General features: G+C 38.1%; 1 protein-coding gene across 5 annotated transcripts in view; it reads left to right on the top strand.

The window, feature by feature from the left end:
- LOC307188490 (uncharacterized protein) overlaps positions 1 to 24,970 on the top strand; it is a 115,223-nt gene that overhangs the window by 72,947 nt on the left and 17,306 nt on the right. For all 5 annotated transcript variants that reach the window (XM_079925657.1, XM_079925658.1, XM_079925656.1 and 2 more), the window contains 2 exons: positions 910 to 1,436; positions 3,088 to 3,187. In XM_079925657.1, the coding sequence (XP_079781783.1) occupies positions 1,239 to 1,436; positions 3,088 to 3,187 (298 nt within the window). In that variant the 5' untranslated portion in view covers positions 910 to 1,238. The remainder of the gene's footprint in view (positions 1 to 909; positions 1,437 to 3,087; positions 3,188 to 24,970) is intronic.

Raw genomic sequence — 24,970 nt, 5'->3', positions numbered from 1 at the left:
AAAACATTTCCTTAAATCACATTTAAAATAAGGTAGAGTGTAGTAAAATACAGGAAGGTAGACTGAAAGGCAACAGTAAATTTTTTTTAAAGAACTCTTATAGTTATATTACATCACTTGACAGAGCTGTAGTGCTTTGCGTAGGCCTTTAAAACTTCCCCCAAACATGTTCATTCACCTTGATTCAGTCATGTGCACAGAAGTTCCTTGTTGGGTTGGTAAAGCAGAATCATATCCAGGCTCTAGCGAGATCCAAACACTATTGCAGTTCTGTACAAACCTGTGTGGTATGTACAGATAGAAACAATAATATGTAAACCTGTTCCCCTTTGGTACATTGATCATTTCCTAAACTTATTTCACCTGTACCCACCACCCCTCACCCCCCACACACACAAAGCACTAATACCCCTGTAAGATATATTAAATGTGTTGATTTGGATAACTAGAATTTGATCGACAGAATTCCTCCAGCAAGAGGGAGTTTTAGGTAGAATGGAAGAGAAACTCATGGAAACGCTTGAATGGTCCTTTCCTTGATTCCACAAAATGAGTAAGACTGATCGAGTCCCTTTAATATGCAGCATCCATATTGCATTTGTTCTTACATTTTATGCTGCAATTAAATACAGAGTAAAAGTTATTGAGTGAATATTAAGTTTATTGGGTAGCTGAGTTGATAATTGTATTTTATTTTTGTGCATTGGAAATCTATGTACATTTATATTGTAGGAATATGGCAATGCTCCAAGAAAAATGAGAAATTCACTGGTAATTTCCCACCCAAAGAGAGCCATTGTTAACGTTTTAATATTATACTCTTTGTGTCAGTTTGTTTTTTAGTCAAAAATGGCATCTTATTGCTTGAATTTGCATTTCACTGATTATGTGATAAAAACTCCTTTTTAGGGCTTCCCTGGTGGCGCAGTGGTTGAGAGTCTGCCTGCCGATGCAGGGGACGCGGATTCGTGCCCCGGTCCGGGAAGATCCCACATGCCGCGGAGCGGCTGGGCCCGCGAGCCATGGCCGCTGAGCCTGCGCGTCCGGAGCCTGTGCTCCGCAACGGGATTAATTTTTCTTAAGGTAACGTTGGTTACCGCCTCTCAGCTCGAAATTCACTCTTTTGTTACTTGCTCTGTGAAAAGTGCTATGGGTCCTTTTAATAGTTTTTCCTTGACCAGCTCGTGTGATGTTAGGCTTTCCTAATTGATGGCACCTGAGGAAGGTGTTGCTTCGTGATGCCCCGGTGCTTGCTGGGAAGGCTCTTGGTGGCGTCTTCAGCACCCACTCACTCCTGCAGCTCCGGGGGCGTCGTCAGCCCGGCTCCCGGGGCTCACAGTTTCTCCGGTAGTCGGCTTCAGCAGTGCGTAGAGAGAGCAGTGGACGACAGCTTCCGTCAGCATCTTCTATCAAGCAGTTTTGGAGTAGCACCTCAGGTGAGAAATCTCCCCGTGCATAGTTTTACTGGAACCCTAGAATGTGGATTTCCAGCAACTTACAGAGGGCATATTTCCAGAAAGTTCCACCATGAGACATCACAGCAGCTTCTTTACCATCCAGTGAGCCGCAGTCATGCTCTTTTCAACCGGGTCTGGACCTCGGTCCTGTGGGCAGGGAGGAGGAGGTCTTCTTTTCAACTGGAGGGTTAGCGGCTCTCCTTATTTCTGCTAACTGTGTGTTTTGGCGTTCTCTTTACTTGTCGCTGGCCATTCCTTCCTTACTCTAATCCTCTTTCATAATTAATAGTTTTTTCATTACACTTTCCGTGCTCAAATTACTGTTTGTTTTTCTTCTGGTTGGACCCAGAATAATAACTAAATAATCTAATATTAGTGTGTTATTGTTTTATTTTAAAACCCATTTTTCACATTTTTTTGTTTCTACATCATTATTTTAATGGTTTCATAGTAGTCCATGTAGTAGTAAATACTTCATGCCTATTGTTATACAGTTTATAATATATGTTTTCATTTTCACAATTGTAGACAATGCTTTAGTGAACATCTTGGTACACATCCTTTGCTCCTTCCATAATGATTTTCTTTAATTCTCAGTCATTTGGACATTTTAGTCAGAGGCAAATGATGAACACACCACGTAAAGTGCTTTATATATATCCAGGGGAATACTGAACATATTATTTAGTGCCATAGCAAAACATCAGAAAAAAAATGAGGAAATCATGATTTTTATTGTCTTCTGCCAAACTCTCATAGCAAGAATCTGAAAAAAATCTCTGGTGAAACACAACTGAAACTAGATTTGAGATTGAGCCATTAAATCCCAGTTATCACCAATCACTTCTGGCTGCTTCTGATTAAACACTTTCTTTGTGTTTACGATTGGGGAATCCACCTCATGAAAAGAATGGCAAATGGGAAAGAAGTAAATGATTCAGAATATCTTGGTCGTTCCTGGGAGAGAGTGCTCTGACAAAGCAAACGGTTTACCTGAATGTCTTAAGCAAACTGAGCTTGGCTGATTTCCTGTGCTTACAGAAAAGAACCGCTGTAGCTTCAGCTGGAAACCCTAAGCCAGTGTGGCTCAGTGGTTGTTTTTTTGACGTGCCTGCATCACAGGTATAAACAATCTGCGATGTTGAGCTAAACATACCTAAACTGCTGAGGATCTTTCGGGTTAATTTAAACCAACAGGGAATGATCCTGACTGGCAACAATAGAAGATTCTCTCCCAGCAGGAAGTGCATGGGGGCATCCCTTCTAGATCAGACATGCTTCAGAGACTGCTTCTGGAAGTGGTCGTCTTAATTGAATGTTTGTGTCTGAATGTTTGTTGCTCACAGATGTTTCTCACCAATACTGTTGAGCCTTTTGGTGGTTTCTAAAAGTGGCTATGTTAATCTCAGAACAAGGAGATACAACATATATGACGTGTAATCACACTATAATGATAAAAATAGACACATGCCATCATTGTTGTCATGGGCATTATCAACAACACAACACAATCACTGTAACTTATTGGGCACCTGTTATGTAGACAACGTGTCTCTTGTCCATGGATTAGTGTAGTTAATCCTCACAAAGCTCTTAAGAAGTAAGTACCAATAATATCCCCATTTTACAGATGAAGACACTGAGGAAGAGAAAAGTTAAGAATTTGCCTATGATCAGTTATCCATCTGTTCAGCCAGTGCACAAATTACACTGCCCAACTCCAAGATCAGGTGAGTACAATGGCCTGAGCACCATGCTTTACTGCTTCCCACATATTTAGGAGCTAAAAGAAATCAAGTAGTGGACCTTAAAGAAAATCTTCCTCTACCTTCATTCAACTCTTTTCGCTTTCATTGTGGTGGAGTCTGTGAGAGACTTAATGTATCATGTAGAATTATCAAGTTAAATGACTGCATTTTTCCCCTTAATTGACCATTTTGAATTGAATTGCTTGGATTTATCAGATTTTTTGTAATGCAGTGTGGTCTACAATAGCTATTACCAGCCTCTTTCCCACCATCACTACACCTGAAAAATAAAACTCACACATATGACATTCTATCATGTGCTTATCCAGAATTAATGCACAAAGCTGCATAAGTAAAAATCTGTGGTTTATGCACAGTTTCTTCCAGGCCAGCTGCTGTGTCTCCCAGTCACCCTAGGGTCTGCAGTTAAGGACCTGCAAGTCTAGAGAAACTGAGAGAGACGTGTTGGCTTGGCCAATAGATCTTGAGCACCTATAAAGTGCAAGGAGCTGGGTCACTGTGGTGGACTTGTCGGGGATTTAAAAATAATCAGACAGCCTAGGAGACAGGCTTTGACACCACTGACAAAAATACACTTCAATTACCAGGCAGTGAGAAAAGGAGGGACGTGGGTAGAGGAACATGTCAGCAGGGTGTGCTGCGTGTGGCCCATCTTCAAGTCTCAGTTGAATCCTACTGTTCAAATGTGGGCCACTTGTGGGAAATTCTGTACCATGAGGGTTTTGCTTAATGTTTAAAAAGTCTTACAAAAAGATGAATAGGAGACGTAGCAGGTGGCAAATCAGAAGGTTGTGTCTTGTAAACAGGGGGAGGTCAATCCAACCTCCAAATCCCAAAATATATCAATATCCCATAATAGAGAATCACTATCAGGGAACTTGCTGTTTGTTTATTAGTGGCAGCATGGCATAAAATCAGGATAATTCAGCGTTTAAAATCCCTACTTTGTTTGAATTTATAACTAGTATAAATACTTCTAAGATTATATACATTTAAATTTTTTCTGCAACAAGTTAGACAGGATCACAAATTCACATGATGCTCAAAAGAACACTCAGAAATATTTAACGAAAACCTTCATTCTAGTGATGAGGAAACTGTAGCTCAAATAAGAAGCAAAAAACCATACTCAAGCAAACAAATCTGTAAAAGAGTTGTAATCAGAAATATCCAGTTGTCCTACCTCCTAATTTTGTGATCCATCTGCTTCACCATCAGTCAAAAAATCTGATTCTTCGAAGAAAGAACTTTGGCTTGGCTTTAGAGAGTAAGATTAAAAAAAAGAAAAAACCAAACACTTAGGCAAAGGAACAAACAGCCAAAATTAAGTAAATCTGGGATTTTTTTTAAACCAGCGTTGTCTGCATTGTTATTTTGGGCTCAGAGCGATAGCTTGATGCCAAATTTAAATGGAAAGCATTATCTACTCCATATTTATAAATCTTTAGATTCTGCGTGTGTCATGAAAAATGTAAGTAAATTTTATAATAGTAAGGTGTGTGGGATTAATTTGTATTCTATGTTGAAAAGCTCCATGGTAGGCAATTAATTCATGAAACACCAGCGATTGCTGCCTTAAGGGCTACATTGCTAGATAAAATTACAGACCTCAAATCTTATTATTACACTGGTATCTATTTTTTGTGTGGTCTAGGGGAATATATCATCTTAAATTGAATATTTACCTAGTCAGTAGGCTAAGGGTATCTTCTGGGTTCTGCCCCCTTCGACTCTAGAACACATTGTCTAGTTGTGAATATTAATATGCTGCTTATATAGGTAGGTACTACTGCTTACTGTTTTCACTTCATGGCACACTTATTAAATGATACTTGTATGCTATACTAGAATAAACTAGAGGGGATCTAAATGGAGCTTGGTAAAAATTGTATAGCCTTTATATTAAACAATGATAAAGTAAAACAACTAATATAAATAAAAATTTAAAATAACAAGCCATAATAAAGTATAAAGTATTGGGAAAGATATCAAATACTTAATTTACATAATTTTCAAGTAATGCTTTTCAGGATTTTTACTGAGAAACTTGTAGTTGCTTCCACAAACATAAGTGTTTTTTGGTTTTTTTGTTTGTTTTGTTTTGTTTACCAGGTCTTATTCTTGAAGTTGTGACTGTAATTCTAATCAATGTTTTAATAACATCTATTTTTGATCGTCACATTAGACAAGAAAATTTTAATCATTTTTACGATCAAAAATTTTCAAGCCAGTGTTTTTCAAAGAATCTAGTTTCTTCTTTCTTTGGCACACAAAAACTCATTGCGGTATCATCTGATGATGTGTATGAGACTGATTTCGTTCCAAGTTGGTGGTTGCTTTTGTAAGGTATGTCCCAATAATGATGGTAGAAGGCACAGACTGTGGTAGAGCCTTCACATCCACTAGGCGGTCATATCATCTTTACATGAAGACAGAGATGGGCAGGTAACCACCTAAACCCACGCTGACAAGGTCTCCTGGGACTCCCGCCCCTGACCTGCTGTATCTTTGCTCTGGATCATTAGTTCTTGTAGCAGTCCTAGCAATCTCTTGTTCACCATGAGCATTGGCATACTCACCGCTGGCTGTTGCACAAGTTGATGCCCGCTGGTTGAATGGCGAGAGAACTTTGATGGACCCATGGGTGTGGCGTTTCTCACTGTGTCTGCCATCCGAGACCACTTTTGACCTTTTGTCTGACTCTCTCTCTCTCGGGTAACCTTCCTGGGAGACCCTAGAGAGGCTTTGTGGCTGAATGTGAATAGTTGCAGGGTTCTGGGTAACCCAGGCTGTACCAGGCAGCCCCAAGGGTTGAGGGGATCATTATCTCATGTCCCACTTACAAACATTAGATTCAGAACTGTATACCTAAGCAGACTGCTTGGTACCCTCTGATTCAGGTATGTGACTTAAAACAGCCTTGAAGAACTTTGAAAGTCATATAAAAAATGGCAAACTTCTCTATTTTACCCTTTCTTTACCTAGACTAAACCTGCAGCCTCACAGGAGCTGAGAACATATTTATTCTTTATCTTTTACTTAAGACACTCAGCAGGAAGGTAACACACTTTGAATGAAAAAGGACAATTCAAGTTAGGTTGGTGCTTTGCCTAAGCCAGAAAGGTTTAGGGAGAGAAATTGAGGATGAAGAACAAAAGAGACGAGCTTTTTTCTTTTCTTTTTTTTTAACCTCTCATGGTTTGACTTAATTCTATTATTTGAATGATTTTGAATTGATTTGGACACACCCACATTTAAATATAAGTTCCAAAATGCATTCTAAAGTCAAATGGAAAGTAATTTGTGTGGTCTTGTTATGAAAATAATTGTTTTATTCTCTGTATACTCCAGTCTCTTCACTCATTTATTCATACTTGTATTCATCTATTTACACATCATTCATATATTCACAAAATATTTGTTACTGTGGATACTATCCCTGGTATTGATCTAGGTGCTGAGCTGGAAAGGTGAAAAAGTCATTATCATTACCTTGGAGGGTCTCCCAGTCTTGAGGGGAGTCATAGAGGTTAACACATAATTATTGTACAGTTGGACAAGTATCATTATAGTCTTATGAACAGAATATCAGGAGAAAAATATTTTATTTAGTCTTATTATGTATTTGAGTATTCACCTGCCCAAGATGGAAATCTATCTAATAGAGTTTGTGCTTTTAAGGACATAATCCAACACGATATTTTTTATTTGCTGAGCTCTTTTCTCCATGAAGTGAATTAGGAGCCCAGGCTTCTTCTGTGTCCTGACTCTATTTCCTAGGGCCTCAAAGCCTTTGGAATGTAGTTGGAAGACAGAGGAGAAAAGGGTGTAGAGGCTCTGCTCTTAATCACTCCATCCCAGAAGTGGCATTCATTACCTTTGCTCACATTCCATTGACAGGGTATACATGCAGGAGGTGCTGGGTCCTGCAGCCCTGGCAAGTTAACGTCTAGCAATAGTTTTACACAGACGAAGGCTAGGAGCTCTTTGCTGAATTGCTCACATTCTCTGGACAAAAGTAAGGAAGTCTGTGGCTGTTTATCCCCTTCTCAAATATATGCTTCATTTTTTTCCATCCCTCTAACTCTAATCATGGGCAGCAATATTTCTTCAATATTTTACCCACTCACACTGTCCAGGGAGGTTTCTTCGGCACAACAAGCAAGGCACACTGGGTTTATTTTTATAGCACATTTCCCACAGTCGTATCAGATAAAATGCATTACATCTCACCAGGTGACTGCTGAGTAATCTCACAACTGTGGCTTCCATGTGAAGGGCAGAGATGATTAGCTTCCAAGGTGTTTGTGGGCCAGAATTGCTCTGCTTCCCTTAACTAGGTAGGTTAGTCCCTGTTCGAGTTCTTTGAGCTTTGTATACTGTTCCCTTGATTCACAGGAAGAAATCATAGACTTAATAGTCTGGTTGTGAGGATTAAATGAGATATTTTATATAAATTGCTAAGCGTGGCTTTAGGCACATATAGAAAGCAATCCATAATTGAGGCTCTTGTCATTGCTAATTAAGGATAGGATATTAAGCGAAAATGGAAGTGTCCTTTTTGTGGAGGAGGATGATATACTGAAACATTTAAACGTATTATTTCCTGTAACTAATTTCTAATGAGATTTCAATGTGTGCTTGCTGTCTGATTCCCCAAGAGAATGGATTTTCTCCCTCACTTTATCACATAGATATTGCCTGAATAAGGTCCTAGTACCTGTAACTGAATTCACTTTTAGGATTGCACTATCCTTTAAGAGGCAGCAAAATATATTAATAAAGAGTGTTAGTTCTAAACTCAGATTTCAAGTTCTAGCTGGGTTACTTATCAGCTGTGTGACCTTGATCAACCTGTTTCTGAATCTGTGAATGTTAGCCAGTGATATTCCTTTCTAGGGACATTATGCTGGGAATGAGATGATTTATATAAAACACTTAGCAGAGAAGATGGCATAGAGCAAGTACCTAATACATGTTACTTTAATCATGATGATTACACAGAATATTGGGATTGGGGTCAGATGACCTGAGTTTATATCTGTGTTCTGTTGCTTTTAATCTTACTGAGCCTCGGTCTCCTCATCCATAAAATTGGGCTAATAATATTCTCTTCACACAGTTGTTATGGTGATTTTAACGTATGTGAAAGTTCATAGAATATTGCCTAGAACCTGTAAAATATTAAATACATGTTAAAATTATTTTCTTTTATTTGCGGTATCTGTGGCCCTAGGCAAGTTGATCTGCCTCTCATATTGGTTATGCCTCCTACTTGGCCTGTTATAGTTAACATCAAAAAAAAAAAAACCAGGGTTTCCCTGGTGGCGCAGTGGTTGAGAGTCTGCCTGCCGATGCAGGGGACACGGGTTCGTGCCCCGGTCCGGGAAGATCCCACATGCCGTGGAGCGGCTGGGCCCGTGAGCCATGGCCGCTGAGCCTGTGCGTCTGGAGCCTGTGCTCCGCAATGGGAGAGGCCACGACAGTGAGAGGCCCGCGTACCGCAAAAAAAAAAAAAAAAAACAAGAAAACAAACCCTCAAGCAACTCTAAAAATAGTACTATATCTAACATTATTATTTAAGAAGAGGATGGCATTCTGTTCCTGAAGGATTTGGCCATTGGAATTGTGGAGGAAGACCATCTTGGGATTTGTGTGGTGACATTTCTTAAATGCATGGTATAGCATGGGTTGCTTTCATCACACAGTAGGGAAATACTAATATCTATAATTTTATAATCCCTAACCCACATTAACTTTAAAGCCATTAGTAAAGGCGAATTCTATTTTGATATTTAGTACCCTGCTAGAGTATCTCTCACTACAGAAGTTTAAAATAAGCATTAAAATAAATCCAGAAACAGATAAAACTAGCCTGTGCTGTGGAACACCATACTCCCAGGCAGTCCAATCTGAGGTCCACAGTCAAAAAAGATTTTAATCTATGAACTATGTGTAGTACAGTGGGTGTTGATGGGAGACAATGAGAAATTGACTCCTTTTTACCCTCCCTCTGTCCTGAGGTGGTTTCTATTTCAGGTTCGATCATTACACCATTATAGAGAAGCCCTGCCTATGCTAGTATTTTTCTTAGACTTTGAACAAACTCAGACACCATAAGATTTTTTTTTTTTTAACAAGGAGGGAAACCTGAGAGCTTTCTGTGGTATCTCTCTTGTACTCCTCCTGTTCTCCTATGTGGATGCCCTTCTCTATCTTATATCACTTCCCCAGTTCAAGAATCCTTCAAGAGTAGCCTCAAAGCCCATCTCTTCTTTGCAAAGTTACTTGTTCCATATTGCTTACATAGATCTCTCTTCTTCCAACCCCCTTGAAACACTGTTCTTATCTTTCAGTTGAGTGTTGAATCACAGAATTTCTATCATATTATTTAAGTATTATTTACGTAGCGCAGGGAGAGGCTAATCCTTGAAATCAGGAAATAATTATATCTTAAATTATAATTTACAGCTCCGTGGCAGTGAACACAGTGGCTAGATAAATAAAAATTTAATTAAAATGGTATGCAATGAGGGCCTTACAAAAATGCCGTTAAGAATAACATCGTTTGCATAAAGCTGAATATCTAAAAACAGCTAGATAACTATCTAACTTTCCATTTGTATGTATAGATAAAGCACAAGGATTTGCCCATTAGGATTTTATTTTCCATGGTAGGTCATTTCAGATGCTTTAAGTGACCCTACAGGCATCTTTTTAAGATTACCTTTGGACCCTGGTTTTTCATCTTGGGACTGCTGCCATGTACAATCCTAAAATGTTCCGTAAAGGCTCAATCTTGCTTTTATTTCATTTGCTTTTATTTCCATTTAGTTAAAATTGCTTTTATTTCCATTTAGTTAAAATTAAACTCTCAGCTACAGGAATATCTCCCAGGACTCAAAGCTTTCCCTTCTCAGTTAAAGCGTCTAACCTGCTAGCTTCCTGAGGGCAGTGAGCTCAGAGTGAAGCTGAATGACAGTGAAACCCCAAAGTGACGTGACATCGCTTCATTCCAGAATGGGTGTTCCCTGACGGCTGCATCTAACATATGCACAAGATCTCCCTCTCGATTTGCACTTCCAACACCATTCCTAAAATGTAAGCATTGTTGGTGTCTCATAGGTAGCATAAATTAAATGGGATAGTTTTTATATTGCGTTCCACCTCCACGTAGATTTTTCTTTACTGGTTTCTACATGTGTCTCAAGTTAAAGCATTGTTTCCTAACTATCTCACTCCCTCTCCTGTTTACCCTCCTGTCCCTCACTTGCACATGAGAGCACCGTAAGCAGACACCTTTCCTAGTATCCACCATTGATCCATCCCCTATTGCCCTGTCCTCGTAGGACCTGATTTGATAGGAAAAGGTGTTCATTCTCAGATATTTACCAGCATGAGTGAGACTACCAATGCTTCATCCTCTCATTCACTGTGTTAGGTTTGTAAGAGACACATGGAACAAAAGGGGCTTAGTCTCTTTTGGCGCCCAGCTGGAAATCCACAGGGAGAGAAGGAGCAAACAGGTATGCTGCTAATTATCAAACAGGTTGTTATGATGGGACATAGAACAGGGAATGAGAGCTCACCTGGTTGGAAGCAGGTGATCAGGGGGTTGACTTTTTAATAACTTTATTGAGGTACAATTTACACACAATACATTGTTCATATTTAAAGTATACTAAATACTGTGAGTTTTAATATATGCGTAGACCCACAAACCCATCATCTCAATCAAAATACCAAATATGTTATAATTCCCAGTGTTTTCTTGTGCAGCATTCTTCTCTCTGTGCTTTACTCACTATATATTAGTTTACATTTTTCAAGTGTGGTCCCTTGTCAGTATTCCTTTGTTCAGTAAATTGTACCACCATCTGTGAAGTTGGGCAACACAAAGTCAGCCTTGACACCTACCTCTCTTTCATTCCCTTTATTCTATTGGTCTTCAAGTCCTACCGTTTTTCCCTCGTGAAAATCCCTACCATTTGTACTGCCCACGCTCTAGTGTGGGTCACTGCAGTCTCCCCCCCTGGACCACTGGGCAGCATGCTCACCGTCCCCCATCCCTTGACTTGTACTCTCCATCCATTATCTGTGGTTAACATAAAATGACCTTTGAAACATGATATACTCAGCATAAGCCTGAGTATATCACTTCACAGATTAAACCTTTAAACAGCCCTTCATAATCCTTGGAGAAAAGCCCAAAATCTTTACCATGGTTTACACAGTCTGCATATCCGTGTCCCTGCTTAATGTACGTACTCAGCGTTACAACTCAGTATTATCCTCCGGTTCCGCCTACAGTGAGCTTTATTCAGGTCATCAACTTTTCCAAGTTCTTTATTACCTCTGGACTTTTACACTTCCAATGTCCCTGCCTTTCTCTTCACTTATTTGTCTGACTCTTACTTAACCAAGTTAAATATCATTGCCCCTAGAAAACTCAGGTCTAGGTAAAATAACTTAAGCCTGATCCTCCATACCAATCTTAAGATATTACAATGGCGAAGATTCTGGTCAGCCTCCCTAATTAAAAGTAGGGCCTAGCTCATCACTTTTGCATTCCTAATACCTAGTACAGCAGCACATCTTGAACATACTAAGTGCTCTAATGCATTTGATCATGAAATAAAAGTCTATGACAGTGATCTAGACTTTATATAACAGATGCCTGACAAATATTTGAAAAGTTGAGATGAATTCAAGAAATGTTTCTCAATAACCAACGTGGATGTCACCAATTTCATACACTAATATCCATGACTTTGCTTATGACAGAGGCCCTCTGGCTGTCATTCAAAATTAATTTTATAGTCTACACAGTCCTAGTAAATTCAGGTATCAAGTTTGTTATACCAGAATATATTAGAAACAGAAAATCCAGTGGTTGAAGAGAAAAATTAATGCAGTTGTGTATAGGCACACACACTGCAGCAAAGGGTGAAGATACTGAAAAACACGGAACTGTAATTCAAAACCTCAGTAGTCTAGGGTCATTTTGTCGAGGGTCATATGATCTGATGCCATCATTTGATTGGAGTGGAGGCAGATTTTGATGTTACTAATTAAGGTGCTGATCTGATGAGGCTACTGATAATCATAGGTACCCTTGATTGTGTTCTGTGTGACAGAAATGGAGCTAAGCTCTCTTTGCATTATCTCATTAAATTCTCATAATGACCCTATAAAATTGGTATTGACTTTATAGAAGAGAAAAGGAAAGTTGAGAGAAGTTAAATATCTTGGCCTTGGCTACCTAGCTTTCAGATATGACTCTAGCCTGCTTAGTCTAAGTAGTCAAGAAAGGATTAAATTATGTTCTTTTACCGTATTTAAAGAAACAACAAAATTGTAAAAGAAGTTCATTGAAAACAGATTTTTTTCTTTAAATTTTGGATTCTCCAGGGGGATGTTTGAGTTATCTAAAATAATAAGGTAGGAACATTATTTCCCAATCATGCCAAATAAATGAAGTTTTCCTGTAAATGCTTTCCCGTGATTACATTACACTTCATGATTATCTGTAAAATTACGAAAAGACTCTAGCGAACAGTGCTTCCTGAAAAGTGGCAATAGCATGATGCTAATACTAGACAATGTATTACCCTATACGGGCTCATTAAGGGGCCTGGTTTTCATCTTTAATTGCAAAGAACATATATCCCTGAAATGAGTTTGTAGTCATTTTAATAAGAAGTACCAGAAGTGTGAATAGAATCTATCACCAGATCCACTTAGAACCCATTTATCTTTATGACTATATGTGTTATGGATCATCAGCCCATGATCATACAGACCCCCATCAACACTCATCTTCCTTATGGCAAGTGTAAAATGCAGTGTCTCTACTGGGAGATGAAATTTTTTTCCACACTTGTGAGTGATAGACTCCTATGTTCCTAAACATATTTTACCTCAACTAATTAATTCCAGCGCTGCATTAGGTAAACCTCTACTCCCGAGCTCTGTCTTTTAAGGAGTGCTCACCACCAGGTAATGACTCAGGGACAGCCCACCCCCAATCAATTCCTCCTCTCTCCCCAACTTCTTCACATTGTCTGATTCCCGACCTCCACTGTTTTTGATATATTTTACTCTCTTGGATTTAATAAATCGCCACCCCCCCCCCCAAATTCTGTTGTCCAAGTCGATATAGACTTCCCCTTCCCTAGCCAGAACCCCACCTCCATTTAGCATTTTGAAAGCCCACCAGTATGGTGTATAACCAGTACTCCCCACCAGTGCAGTCAGCGTGTCTCCATATCTCTGTTTTCACCACTTACCTTCCCCCAGAAGACCAGCAGGATTAATCTCATCATGCTTTTATTCCCATTTTACTCTGTAACTACCAAAAGTCCAAGCATTCAAGATATTTAAATACTAATTTTTATCCCCATAACCTCTTACATCTCTTGATCTGATCTAATCTCCCGTCTCTTTCCAATCCCTCACTCCCCAAATAGTTTCTGTGTATCCTTTAGAATATATAGTCTGTCATTACCAAAATTCCCAATCTTCAGTATTTTCCTTTAATGTTTCCTTTATCTTCTGACTTGAATAAAAAACTGATTTCCAGCCTTCCCTGGTGGCGCAGTGATTGAGAGTCCACCTGCCGATGCAGGGGACACGGGTTCGTGCCCTGGTCTGGGAAGATCCCACATGCCGCGGAGCAGCTGGGCCCGTGAGCCATGGCCGCTGAGCCTGCGCGTCCGGAGCCTGTGCTCCGCAACGGGAGAGGCCACAACAGTGAGAGGCCCGCGTACCGCAAAAAAAAAAAAAACTGACTTCCCCTGATGACACAGCTTTCCTTACTGTCTCCTCAGAGAAGGACAACTCTCTGTTGTAGAGCTTAGAGACTAGATTGTCATTCTCTTCCCCCCCACAGTGCTGCTTCTAAGACATTTCTCCTAATTAAAAAAACCAAAAACAAAACAACAACAAAAAACCCAAAGCCTCAGCTTGTATGAAGTATGTGCCAACAAACTGTACTATCCTGGCTGTCATAATCATCTATTAAATCTCATTCATTTCTCCTCATTCCCTGAATGTTTTTGCTTGCAGCCTCCTATTTTTCTGTCACTATTCTTGTCATTATTTTTGGAGATTGGAAAAGTCCCATAGCTCATCTGCCCGAATCCCAGTTAGGGAAAAAATCTGCTTTATGGTGATAAATCCCTCTTGATCATAATGACTTTTTAAAAATACGTTGCTGGAATCTATTTGCTAATGTGAGGTAGAACTTAAGATCTTAAAAGAAATGTGCTTCTAGTTACTTTTGGGTAAATTTTCCATATCTGATTTTTGTATTAGGACTCTTCTAATTTTTTAATACATTGGAAAATAACTGATGTCTTTCTAAGGTGTATATCTTTGATTATATTTTCTATTTTCATAAAGCTACTTGTATTCTCTACTCAAAACAGGAGTAAATAATGGCTGCACATAACTAATCAATAATCAGCCATTTTGTCCAGAGTTTCAAATGTGTTGGTATAAAGCTACCATGGTATTCTTTTGTAATTAAAAAAAAAACTCTCTGCTTTATAGCTAGTCCCATCACTATCATATTTGCCAAATATTGCTTATTTTATTGGTCTTTCTAAAGAACAAGCTTTTGGTTTTATTTGTCAAGTTTACTGCTTTTCTTCTCTATTTTTGACTTTTCTCTTGATTAATTTTTGTCCTTCCACTCTTTGGGATTTACCTTGTTCTTTTTCTATGTCTACTGTTCATTTCCTGTAGCTTCAAGAGCCATTTTCAACAACTCAGCGAGCTCTGCCGGCTGTGTCATGGCCACTTCATCATATGCCATTAAAACTTAATCTCATACACTGGGTGAAGACTCAGCAGTCTTATTTTGCTTTCAGAATTGTTCTGTGGCCTTGGATCCTTCTTCTTCTCCTAAATTAGCACTATCATCAGGGAAGATTCTAGTGGGCCTAGAATTCTAGGCTTGCCTTTCCTGCAGTTTCATAATAAAAGAAAAAACATTTCCACCCTGTTTTTGATGTTGATCGAAAATTTAGCAACACTTCTTTGCACTATATTCAAATCCCAGAATATAAGCAAGCCTTCATGCACACAGGCTCACTGAAATGTCATAATTTTAAACTATGTATGACCTTGAACAATGACCTTTCCAAATACTCCACACTCTTCCTAGATGTTCAGACTTTTTCATTCCTACAACATCTTTTACACATGGTCGATTTGTGTCATAAGTTCTTCCTCACTCCCACTTCTGAGTATATATCCAAAGGAAACATCGTCATTATTAGAAGAGATATCTGTACTCCCATGTTCATTGTAGCATTATTCACAAGAGCCAAGGTATGGAAACAACATAAGTGTCCATAGTAGATTAATGGATAAAGGAAATATGGTATATATATACACAATGGAATATTATTCAACCTTAAAAAAGAAGAAAATCCTATCATTTAAGTCAACATGGATAAAACTGGAGGACACTATGCTAAGTGAAATAAGACAAAGAGAAATAGTGCATGATGTCACTTATATGTGGACTCTAAAAAAATAATGAAATAAATCAACACTTCCCTCCCTGGACATTTTCCTCAGCAGAATCTAGCAGCCTCTACTATGAGTCTTACCTTTTTTTGTTTGTTTGTTTGTACCAGATCACAACCCCAGGGAACCTATGTATTTACCGATGTATATCTAGATTATACTTTACCATTGTTCTTTTTCTTTGCAATTCATTCCATCCACTTTTGGCATCAGAACCTCATTTTTCCTTTGGAGAAGTCCTTGTGATTCAGGTAGGCTGTGTGTCTCCTCCCTAGGCTGTGTGACTTGGGGCTGGCTAGACACAGTGTTTTATATATACTCTATATGTCTTAAGTACTTATTTCTCTGTTTTCCGTCATTTTCCCTCCACATTTTAGTGTAGTTATTTTTTAATTGACATTTGTAATCCTTTCTTTTGTTTGACTAAAGTACTGTTCAACCGATCTTCTGAGTGCTTAATTTCAGCATTTTTAATTCTAGAAGTTTCTTTTGGTTGCATTTCACAGACAATTTTTGCTTAAATTGTACATGTTGTCCTTTTTTTAATACATTAATCATAATTTTAAATAATAGTTTCATTGAGATATAATTTACTTTCCATATTATTTAAAGTGTACAATTTAATGTGTTATGCATCTACCACCACAATCAATTTTAGAACTTTCATCCACCCCCCCAAAGAAAAAGAATCTATTATAGGTCACTCACTCCCCCATTTCTCCAAACCCTAGGCAGCCACTAATATACTTTGTCTCTACGGATTTGTCTAGACTGGACATTGCATACAAATGGAATCATACAATTACTTAGCATGCTTTCAAGGTTCATCAATGTTGTAGCATGCATCAGTACTTGATTTCTTTTTATGGCTGAATAATAGTCCATGGTGTAGATATTACTATGTTTCATCTATCCATTCACAGTAAATGGCCATTTGGGGTATTTCCACTTTGGGGCTCTTATGAATAATGCTGCTGTGGTTGGATTTACGTGCAAGTTTTGTATGCAGGTCTAGATTTGTTTTTTAAATTAACAGACTATTTCGGAGCCGTTTCTGGTTTACAGAAAAATTAAGCAGAAAGGACAGAGTTCTCATACCTCCTTACCTCTCTACCCAGTTTCCCCTATTACTAATATCTTACATTAGCATAATACATTTGTTATAGTTAATGAACCAATATTGACACATTATTACTAACTAATGTCCATGGTTTACTTTAGACTTCACTCTTTGTTTTGTACATTATATGATTTTTGACAAATGTGCAATAGCCTGTATCCACCATTACAGAACCATACACAGGAGTTTCTCTGCCTTTAAAATTCCGGGCTTCACCCATCCTTTTCTCCCTCCCCACAACCTCTGGCAACCACTGATCTTTTGACTGTCTCCACACTTTTGCCTTTTCCTAAATTTCATATAGCTGCAATCATATAATATGCATGTAGCCTTTGCAGATTGGCTTTTTTTCCCTTAGCAATATGCATTTAAGCTTCTTCCATGTCTTTTCATGGCTACATAGCCTTTTCTCTTTATTGCTGACCGCTATTCCTTTGTACCGATATACCATAGTTCGTTTATCCATTCACCTGTTGAAAAACATCTTGGTTGATTTCAAGTTTTGGCAATTATGAAAGAAGCTGTTATAAACATCCACGTGCAGGTTTTTATGTGGATGTAACTTTTCAGTTCCTATGGGTAAATACCAAATAGCATGATTACTAGATCACTGTATGGTAAAAGTATGTTTAGTTTTGTAAGAAACTGCCAAGTATCCTCCTAGCAACAAATGAGAATTCCAGTTGTTCTGCATCGTCAACAACTTTGGTATTTCAGTATTTGGATTTTAGACATTTGAATAGGTGTGTAGTGGTATCTCATTATTGTTCTAATTTAAAATTCCCTGATGACATGGAATGTGTAGCATCTTTTCATATGCTTATTTGCCGTGTGTCTATTTTCTTTGTTTAATCATAGTTGTTTTGTTTCTTAACCAAGGCCTACTAACTCTTGTCCTCCTGTGTCTATTTATATTTTCTTTTTTCCTTCTTTCTTTCTTTCTTTTTTTTGTTTTTTTGATCTTTTGATCATTTAGTCTTTTTCCTGGTATGTCCAATTATTTTTATATTAAAATTGGGCTTAACTTATTTTAGGAAACTATAAAGATACCTCCACATTCAGGATGTTGTTATCGTTCTCTTGAAAAGATTTCCTTTTGCCCATGGCAGACAGTTACTATAGGGACTGGAAATCTTAGTCCATTCTCAGTTTGAGCTCATTCAAAGCCGTTTTTCACTCTGTGTGAAGGTTGCTCTATTTCTGTCTTGTCCTTCCTCTACGGGTGTTGCCCTTTGGGATTACCATGTGAACGTTTAGATTCTCCCTATTCCCAACTACCCTTGTATTTGTTAGGCTTTAAATGTAATGGTTCCCCCAGCCCTGTGAGACTCAGGATACGTGTAGCTTGTCATTCCATTAGTTGTTGCCTTTAGCTTGAGCTCTTGCCGTTTGGCTTCTGTGGTTAGAGTCTTTTGAACTCCTTGGCTTTTCAGCTCCTAGGCTGTATGAGTTGAATCAGCAAATGCCCCAAGGAGAAAAGCTGCACCAAATGTCAAGCTTGCGTCTGTGCTTCCCTTCTCTCCAGAACTTGCCCCACATGTCTCGGTGTCTCTCTAACATTCGGATGCTGGCGAAGAGATGTTTTCTTACTTTATCCGGGTTTTCTAAACTTTCTTTAGACTTCACCTGATCTTATGTTATTATTGAAGTATCATCTCAATTATCCCTAGGAAGAAAATTTACAATTTTATGTTTTATTTTTTAATTTTCTATATTACCTCAGCTTCTGTAGAGACCTTTTACCTGATTCTTCAGTCTATTTCCTGTGTTACCAGTAAGATGGAGATAGGTGGAGGCTAAGAATATTGGGGGGGAAATCACTGATGAATGATATGTCTGGCTCTTTTTGTTTTTCCTCTCCTTATTTACTCTGGCAGCCTACATTTGCCCTTCTTGATTTGACCCAGTTGCCCAAATACGCAACCCACTCTGGCAAAGACCTGACTTTACTCTCATAAATGTCTGCATGTTAGGATTAGCTAGATGATGAACACCATGCCAAAGTTTTTTGTGTGACCAGTCAGAATGGCCATCATTAAAAAATCTACAAACAATAAATGCTGGAGAGGGTGTGGAGAAAAGGGAACCCTCTTGCACTGTTGGTGGGAATGTACATTGATACAGCCACTATGGAGTACAGTATGGAGGTTCCCTAAAAAACTAAAAATAAGACTACCATACGACCCAGCAATCCCACTACTGGGCATATACCCTAAAAAAACCATAATTCGAAAAGAGACATGTACCACCATGTTCACTGCAGCACTATTTACAATCGCCAGGACATGGAAGCAACCTAAGTGTCCATCGACAGATGAATGATGAAGAAGATGTGGCACATATATACAATGGAATATTACTCAGCCATAAAAAGAAATGAAATTGAGTTATTTGCAGTGAGGTGGATGGGCCTAGAGACTGTCATATAGAGTGAAATAAGTCAGAAAGAGAAAAACAAATACCGTACGCTAACACAGATACATGGAATCTAAAAAAAAAAAAAATTGTTCTGAAGTACCTAGGGGCAGGACAGGAATAAAGACGCAGACATAGAGAATGGACTTGAGGACACGGGGAGGGGGAAGGGTAAGCTGGGATGAAGTGACAGAGTGGCTTGGACATATATACACTACCAAATGTAAAATAGATGCTAGTGGGAAGCAGCCACATAGCACAGGGAGATCAGCTCCGTGCTCTGTGACCACCTAGAGGGGTGGGGTAGGGAGGGTGGGAGGGAGGGAGACGCAAGAGGGAAGAGATATGGGGATATATGTATATGTATAGCTGATTCACTTTGTTGTAAGCAGAAACTAACACAGCACTGTAAAGCAATTATACTCCAATAAAGATGTTAAAAAACCAAAAAGATAGTAAAAAATTCAAAAGAATTGCCCACACTCCTCCAACAGATTCTCTAACATTTAGCAGAACAGAATTCACACTGAATCTGGTTTATGAGTAAAAGACAAGTCAACTTTAAAGTGGTTCACAGATGACAACATTTCTTTTCCATGTGCCTGCTTTGGAGCCATATTTCTGCTGACCACTCAAAACTTTCCTCTTGAGTATTCTGTGATATATTAGAACCAGGAATAAGGGATGTTAGTGCTGGAAGGGTCAGCCAGTGGTCTGGGATTTAATTCACATATCCTTTCTGCACCAGGCTCTTTAAGATCATTGAGTTAGCCTAAGAATTTTGAAGCTGTAGAATTCAAGACAGTGCGTTACAATATGCCAATATTACTATTCTCCTGCTCTGACATTCTCCACTGATGGACAGATGAAGGAGAAGGAAGGGCAGTCACCAGTAACTGAGAGTAAATGAAACTGGAATATTATATTTCAGTATCATTTGAGTGACTGAATTGGCTGGCAGAGTGTTCTGCAGTTAAGGGTGAGGAAAGATTAATTCTGCACATGACACCACTACTGTATTTATACAAGTCTACTGGGACAGTTGTTTACCTTGAATTGTTTTCTTCATTCATTTCAGTCAGACAGTTGTGTTGACTGATTTTCCTTTTTGATGTATGAAATGACTGACTGAATTTACCATTTAATTTCCACTAATGCACTGTAAAAACAATACATTACTTAAATTGGATTGGAAGGTATGAAAATGTTTACCCCAGGACTAGAAAGGCCAGATAAATCATAAGAAACATTTGACTGTGAGTGTTAGAAAGCTACTGAGGTAGCCATGACCTAGAAAAGTAAAATAGAGAAAGAAACTCACTGAAGTGAGAACAATATTCTGCACATGCGTTTCTAGCCCAGTCATTTAGAAACTACTGATGAAGAGCAAAAGTCTGAGAAACCAAATGTGGCTCCTAAGAGGTAGAAAAGCCAGTAGATCTTAGGACAATGTCATAGGACTAAGGAAACCAGAGTTGGAATTGAGAAATAACAAGGCAGCTAGAATTTTAAGGACCAAAATCACAGAGAGCGTAAAGATTCAGAGAACGGAGCTGGATTCAGCAACAGTGTTCCCTTGCAGTATTTTCCATGTATAATAGGTAGACAAGACAAGATGCTAAGAAGTCAAACAAAAGCTAACTGAAGTCAAAGCAAAGACTTAGTTGGCTCATAATGCTGAAGAGACAAAATTGGGGTTCAGAACCTATGAAAGATTTGTGGCCCAATGGAAAACTAATGATATGAATTAGGACATTGGAAGTCTCTACATGTGTGTGTCTGTGTGTGTCTGTGTGTGTGTGTCTGTGTGTCTATGTGTTAGGAAGGTTGATGCAACATCTACATTGAACCTTATAAAGAAGGAAAATGAGTATGAAGTTGGTCCAGTGACTGAGGTGATCTTCCCCTCTGCTCCCTACCTAAGAATAGGAAATTCTCTCCTCAAGAAAATAGTTGACCCTGGAACAATGTAGGGGTTAGAGACGCTGACTCCCTGTGCAGTCAAAAATCCCCATATAACTTTATGGTCGGCCCTTCTTATCTGTGGTTCTGAATCTGAGGATTCAACCAACCACAGATCGTGTAGTACTGTATTACTTATTGAAAAAAAATCCATGCATAAGTGGATCTGTGCAGTTCAAACCCAGGTTGTTCAAAGGACAACTGTAATGTCATTCAAATTCTCTACAACTTGTCATATCCCAAGTCTGGTATTCACTGAAGAACCACCAAGACTACCAAGAAAAGGAGAATTAGAATAAAAAACAAAAAAGAGTCAGAATCATAGATGACCTAAACGTTCAAGTTCATACATATTTTGGTAAATATTATCAAGTTCAAGAAAATAGATGACAAGGTGAAGAATTTAACTTGACAACTAGAAACTATAACCTGATTGAAGTTGAACTGATAGAATTAAAAATTATACGAAATTTAAAACTCGGTAGTGGATTGGACACAGGTAAAGAGAGGTAAGTGAACTGGAAGATAGAGTAGTAACAATATTAAGACTAAAGCATGGGAAACGAAAAGAATAAAAAGTACACAAAAGCGCATTTGAGACATATGGGCCACAATAAACATTTTTATCATATGTGTAAACTGGAGTCCAAAGAAAAAAGGAGAGAGAGATTGGTATGAAAACAATATTAACAGCTGAGAGTTCTCTAAAACTAAAAAGAATATATGGAGCCTTAAATTCAACAAGCACTAAAAAAAAGCAACAAGAACAAATACAAAGAAAACCACACCTAAGATCACCACAGTACAATTCATGAACAGCAAAGAAAAACATGACATCTTAAAAGTAGCCCGAGGAAAAAGAGAGAGATTACTTTCAAAGGAACAATAGGATTAAGATTACAGCTTACTTCTCAGCGAAACTGACTGGATACTAGAAAATAATGGAATAACATTTTTAAGTGCTAAAAAAAAGAACTGCGCATTGGGAATTCTAGAGGCAGAGAAAATGTTGTTTGGAAGGAAAGATGAAATAAGGAAATTTGCAGACAAACAAAATTTAGAAAATATGTTCTCATCAGAACTGACTGAATTAAATTCTAAAGGGAGACCTGCAGGCAGAAGGAAGATTATCACAGATGAAAATAAGGACTTTATAAAGAATTATGTATAACAGAAAGGATAAATAAGTGGATAAACCTAAATAAAATCTAACAGCAAAAAAGAGTAATAATATAATATATCAAACATTAGAATGCATTTAAACAAAAGGAAGAGGAAAAAGTAGTAAAAGAAATTTAAGATCTCAGCATTGCTTGAGAAGAAGTAAAAGAGCTAATAAGTCATGGTACATGTGTAACTGCTACTTATGTAAAAATAACAAGCTAATACAAGGGAAAATGGAATTTGAAGAAATCTCAAAGGAAGAAAGAAGAGCAAAAGGAACATAACAAGGTGGGACTAATAGTAAACAAGGAGTAAACGGTCTATAAGAAAATACATTAACTGTAAATACTGAAATTAAAGGACAAGGATTATTGAAACAAACCAAAAACCTAATTCTATGCCACCTACAAGAGACAAGAGTCAGATTGAAAATGAAAGGATTCAAAAATTATGTCATAACAACAATAAGTAAAATTGAAGAAGATTTTTTAATGTTAACATAGATTTGAAAGCAAAAAGTATCACTGGCGTTAAGGCAGGATAATAAAACCCACTGTTACTTTACAAGGAATATATTATAAGTCTAAACTTCAATGCAATATATGAAGGGAAATTCCAAAAATCTAAGTAGAAATAGAAAAATCTAAATTACCTAGATCAGTAACATAGGACCACAACAACAAATCAGCAGATTATAGAAGATCTGAATACCATCATTAAAAACTTTGGCCTAAATTTACATAAAACACTGCACCAACAATGATGGAATATATATATATTATGCATAAATTTTTAGGTGCACATGGCACATTTATAAAATTGACTATATTCTGGTTATAAAACAAGGCTCTGAATAAGCAAGAAATTTAAACCTATATAACCAATATTTTACCAAATAGTTAGATATTAAAAACATACTTCTGATCATTATGTAGGTCAAAGATAAAGTCGCAATGGGAATTAGAATTTTATTAATTGAATGATAATGAAAATATGCCATAACAAAACCTGTGGGTTGCAAATAAAGCTGTGGTCACAGCGAAGTTTATGTATTGCAGTTATACTCTCTAAATGTAAAACGGAAAGGAATAAAGCAACTAGAAGATAACCTATCACCCTGAGGTAGGCAGCTCCTGAACTGTACCTGGTGGGGAAGGCAGGGCAGAACTTCAGGAGGCCAGCTGAGAGCACGGTGAACACCATGTCAGGAGCAGTCTCCAAGAAAGAGAATTTAATGTACAAAGGGATGACTAAAATATATTTAAGACCTAGCACCCTGACCCCTCTTAAGGATGACTTATGTTGCTGGGGAAAAAATAAGAAGTGCTCGATGTAGAAGGTGAATAGCTTTATAATTCCCAGGAGAATCTTGGTACCAGGACCACACAATGAAGAACTTGGAGTCCCCGTGGCTGATCCAGCAGAGAGAAAAGGAGAAACAGAGATGCGAGAGAAAATAAAGGGAACTCTTGGTGCAATTTGGTGCTGCTGCAGGCCCAAGTCCAGGTATGTGCTCTCTATCTCCACATCTTAAATAAAAGCCACCATGTTCCTCAGTCTTTCAGGTACTTAGAATTTCTCTTTAGAACCTGAAAATGGGGTCAGGTCTCCTGTCTGCATTGCTACAGTACAAAATAGAGGCAGGATGTTTGAAATAGTTCTCCATCTGGCAGAGGAGGCCTTGAAGCTGTGAGCCACTCGCTGCAAACCAGCAGGACATGAAGGATTCTTGAGCAGATCTGAAGCTACTGGGAGGCCTTTGAGGAGTTAAATCCCATAGTAAATACTGTACCTTCAATGGCCCTTTCTCCCTCTCTGTCCAGTCTTCCTCCACTCCCGTGGGGGCCCAAAGGGGTTAAATGAGCACTCTGATGTAATCAATATAGCAAATTACTGGTATTTTCTATGGATTACTGAGATCATAAATGCCCTATATACAGTATTATGTAGAAAGCAAGAGAGTTGATATAATACTTATATAAAACCGTGAAGGTGGAACTATCGTCCTTGGTCCTTACCATATAAACACACACACATAGACACACACACACACTTAATGGAGATTGAAAATTTACTTATTTATTATTTTCCAAACCAATAGATGCACACCTAAATCTCCAATGGTAATGTCTATGATAAGCTTTTTTAGTCAGGGTATCATATGTAGACATAGCAGTTTCAATTCAAAATCAGGCTACCACCTGTTAAATATACAGGAGTCCATGTTTATGTGCCATGATCCATCACTGTTGTGCTAAAGCCATGTAAGCAAATTAAATGGGGATATCTAGGAATCACAACTACTACATTTTTCATATCTTTGACAGTAATACACATCTCTTCAATAATTCCAGAAATGCAGTATTGCTGTTGATTTCAAGCTTGTTGGAATGGGAGACAAGTTCAGTTCAGTTTCATTTGGCTTTCCTACACAAATTTGAAAAGCAAGACAAGGGGTGTTCTATCAATAACTGTGTTTTTTCCACTTATATATCAGGAACGGGATAAATATCCACAAATTTCATTATGAACCAGTGAGCACACTG

The sequence above is a fragment of the Stenella coeruleoalba genome (assembly GCF_951394435.1).
Source record: "Stenella coeruleoalba genome assembly, chromosome: 7".
NCBI classification, from domain to species: domain Eukaryota; kingdom Metazoa; phylum Chordata; class Mammalia; order Artiodactyla; family Delphinidae; genus Stenella; species Stenella coeruleoalba.
Note: the sequence above shows the minus strand (reverse complement) of the source record. Positions and strands in the feature narration are given on the sequence as shown.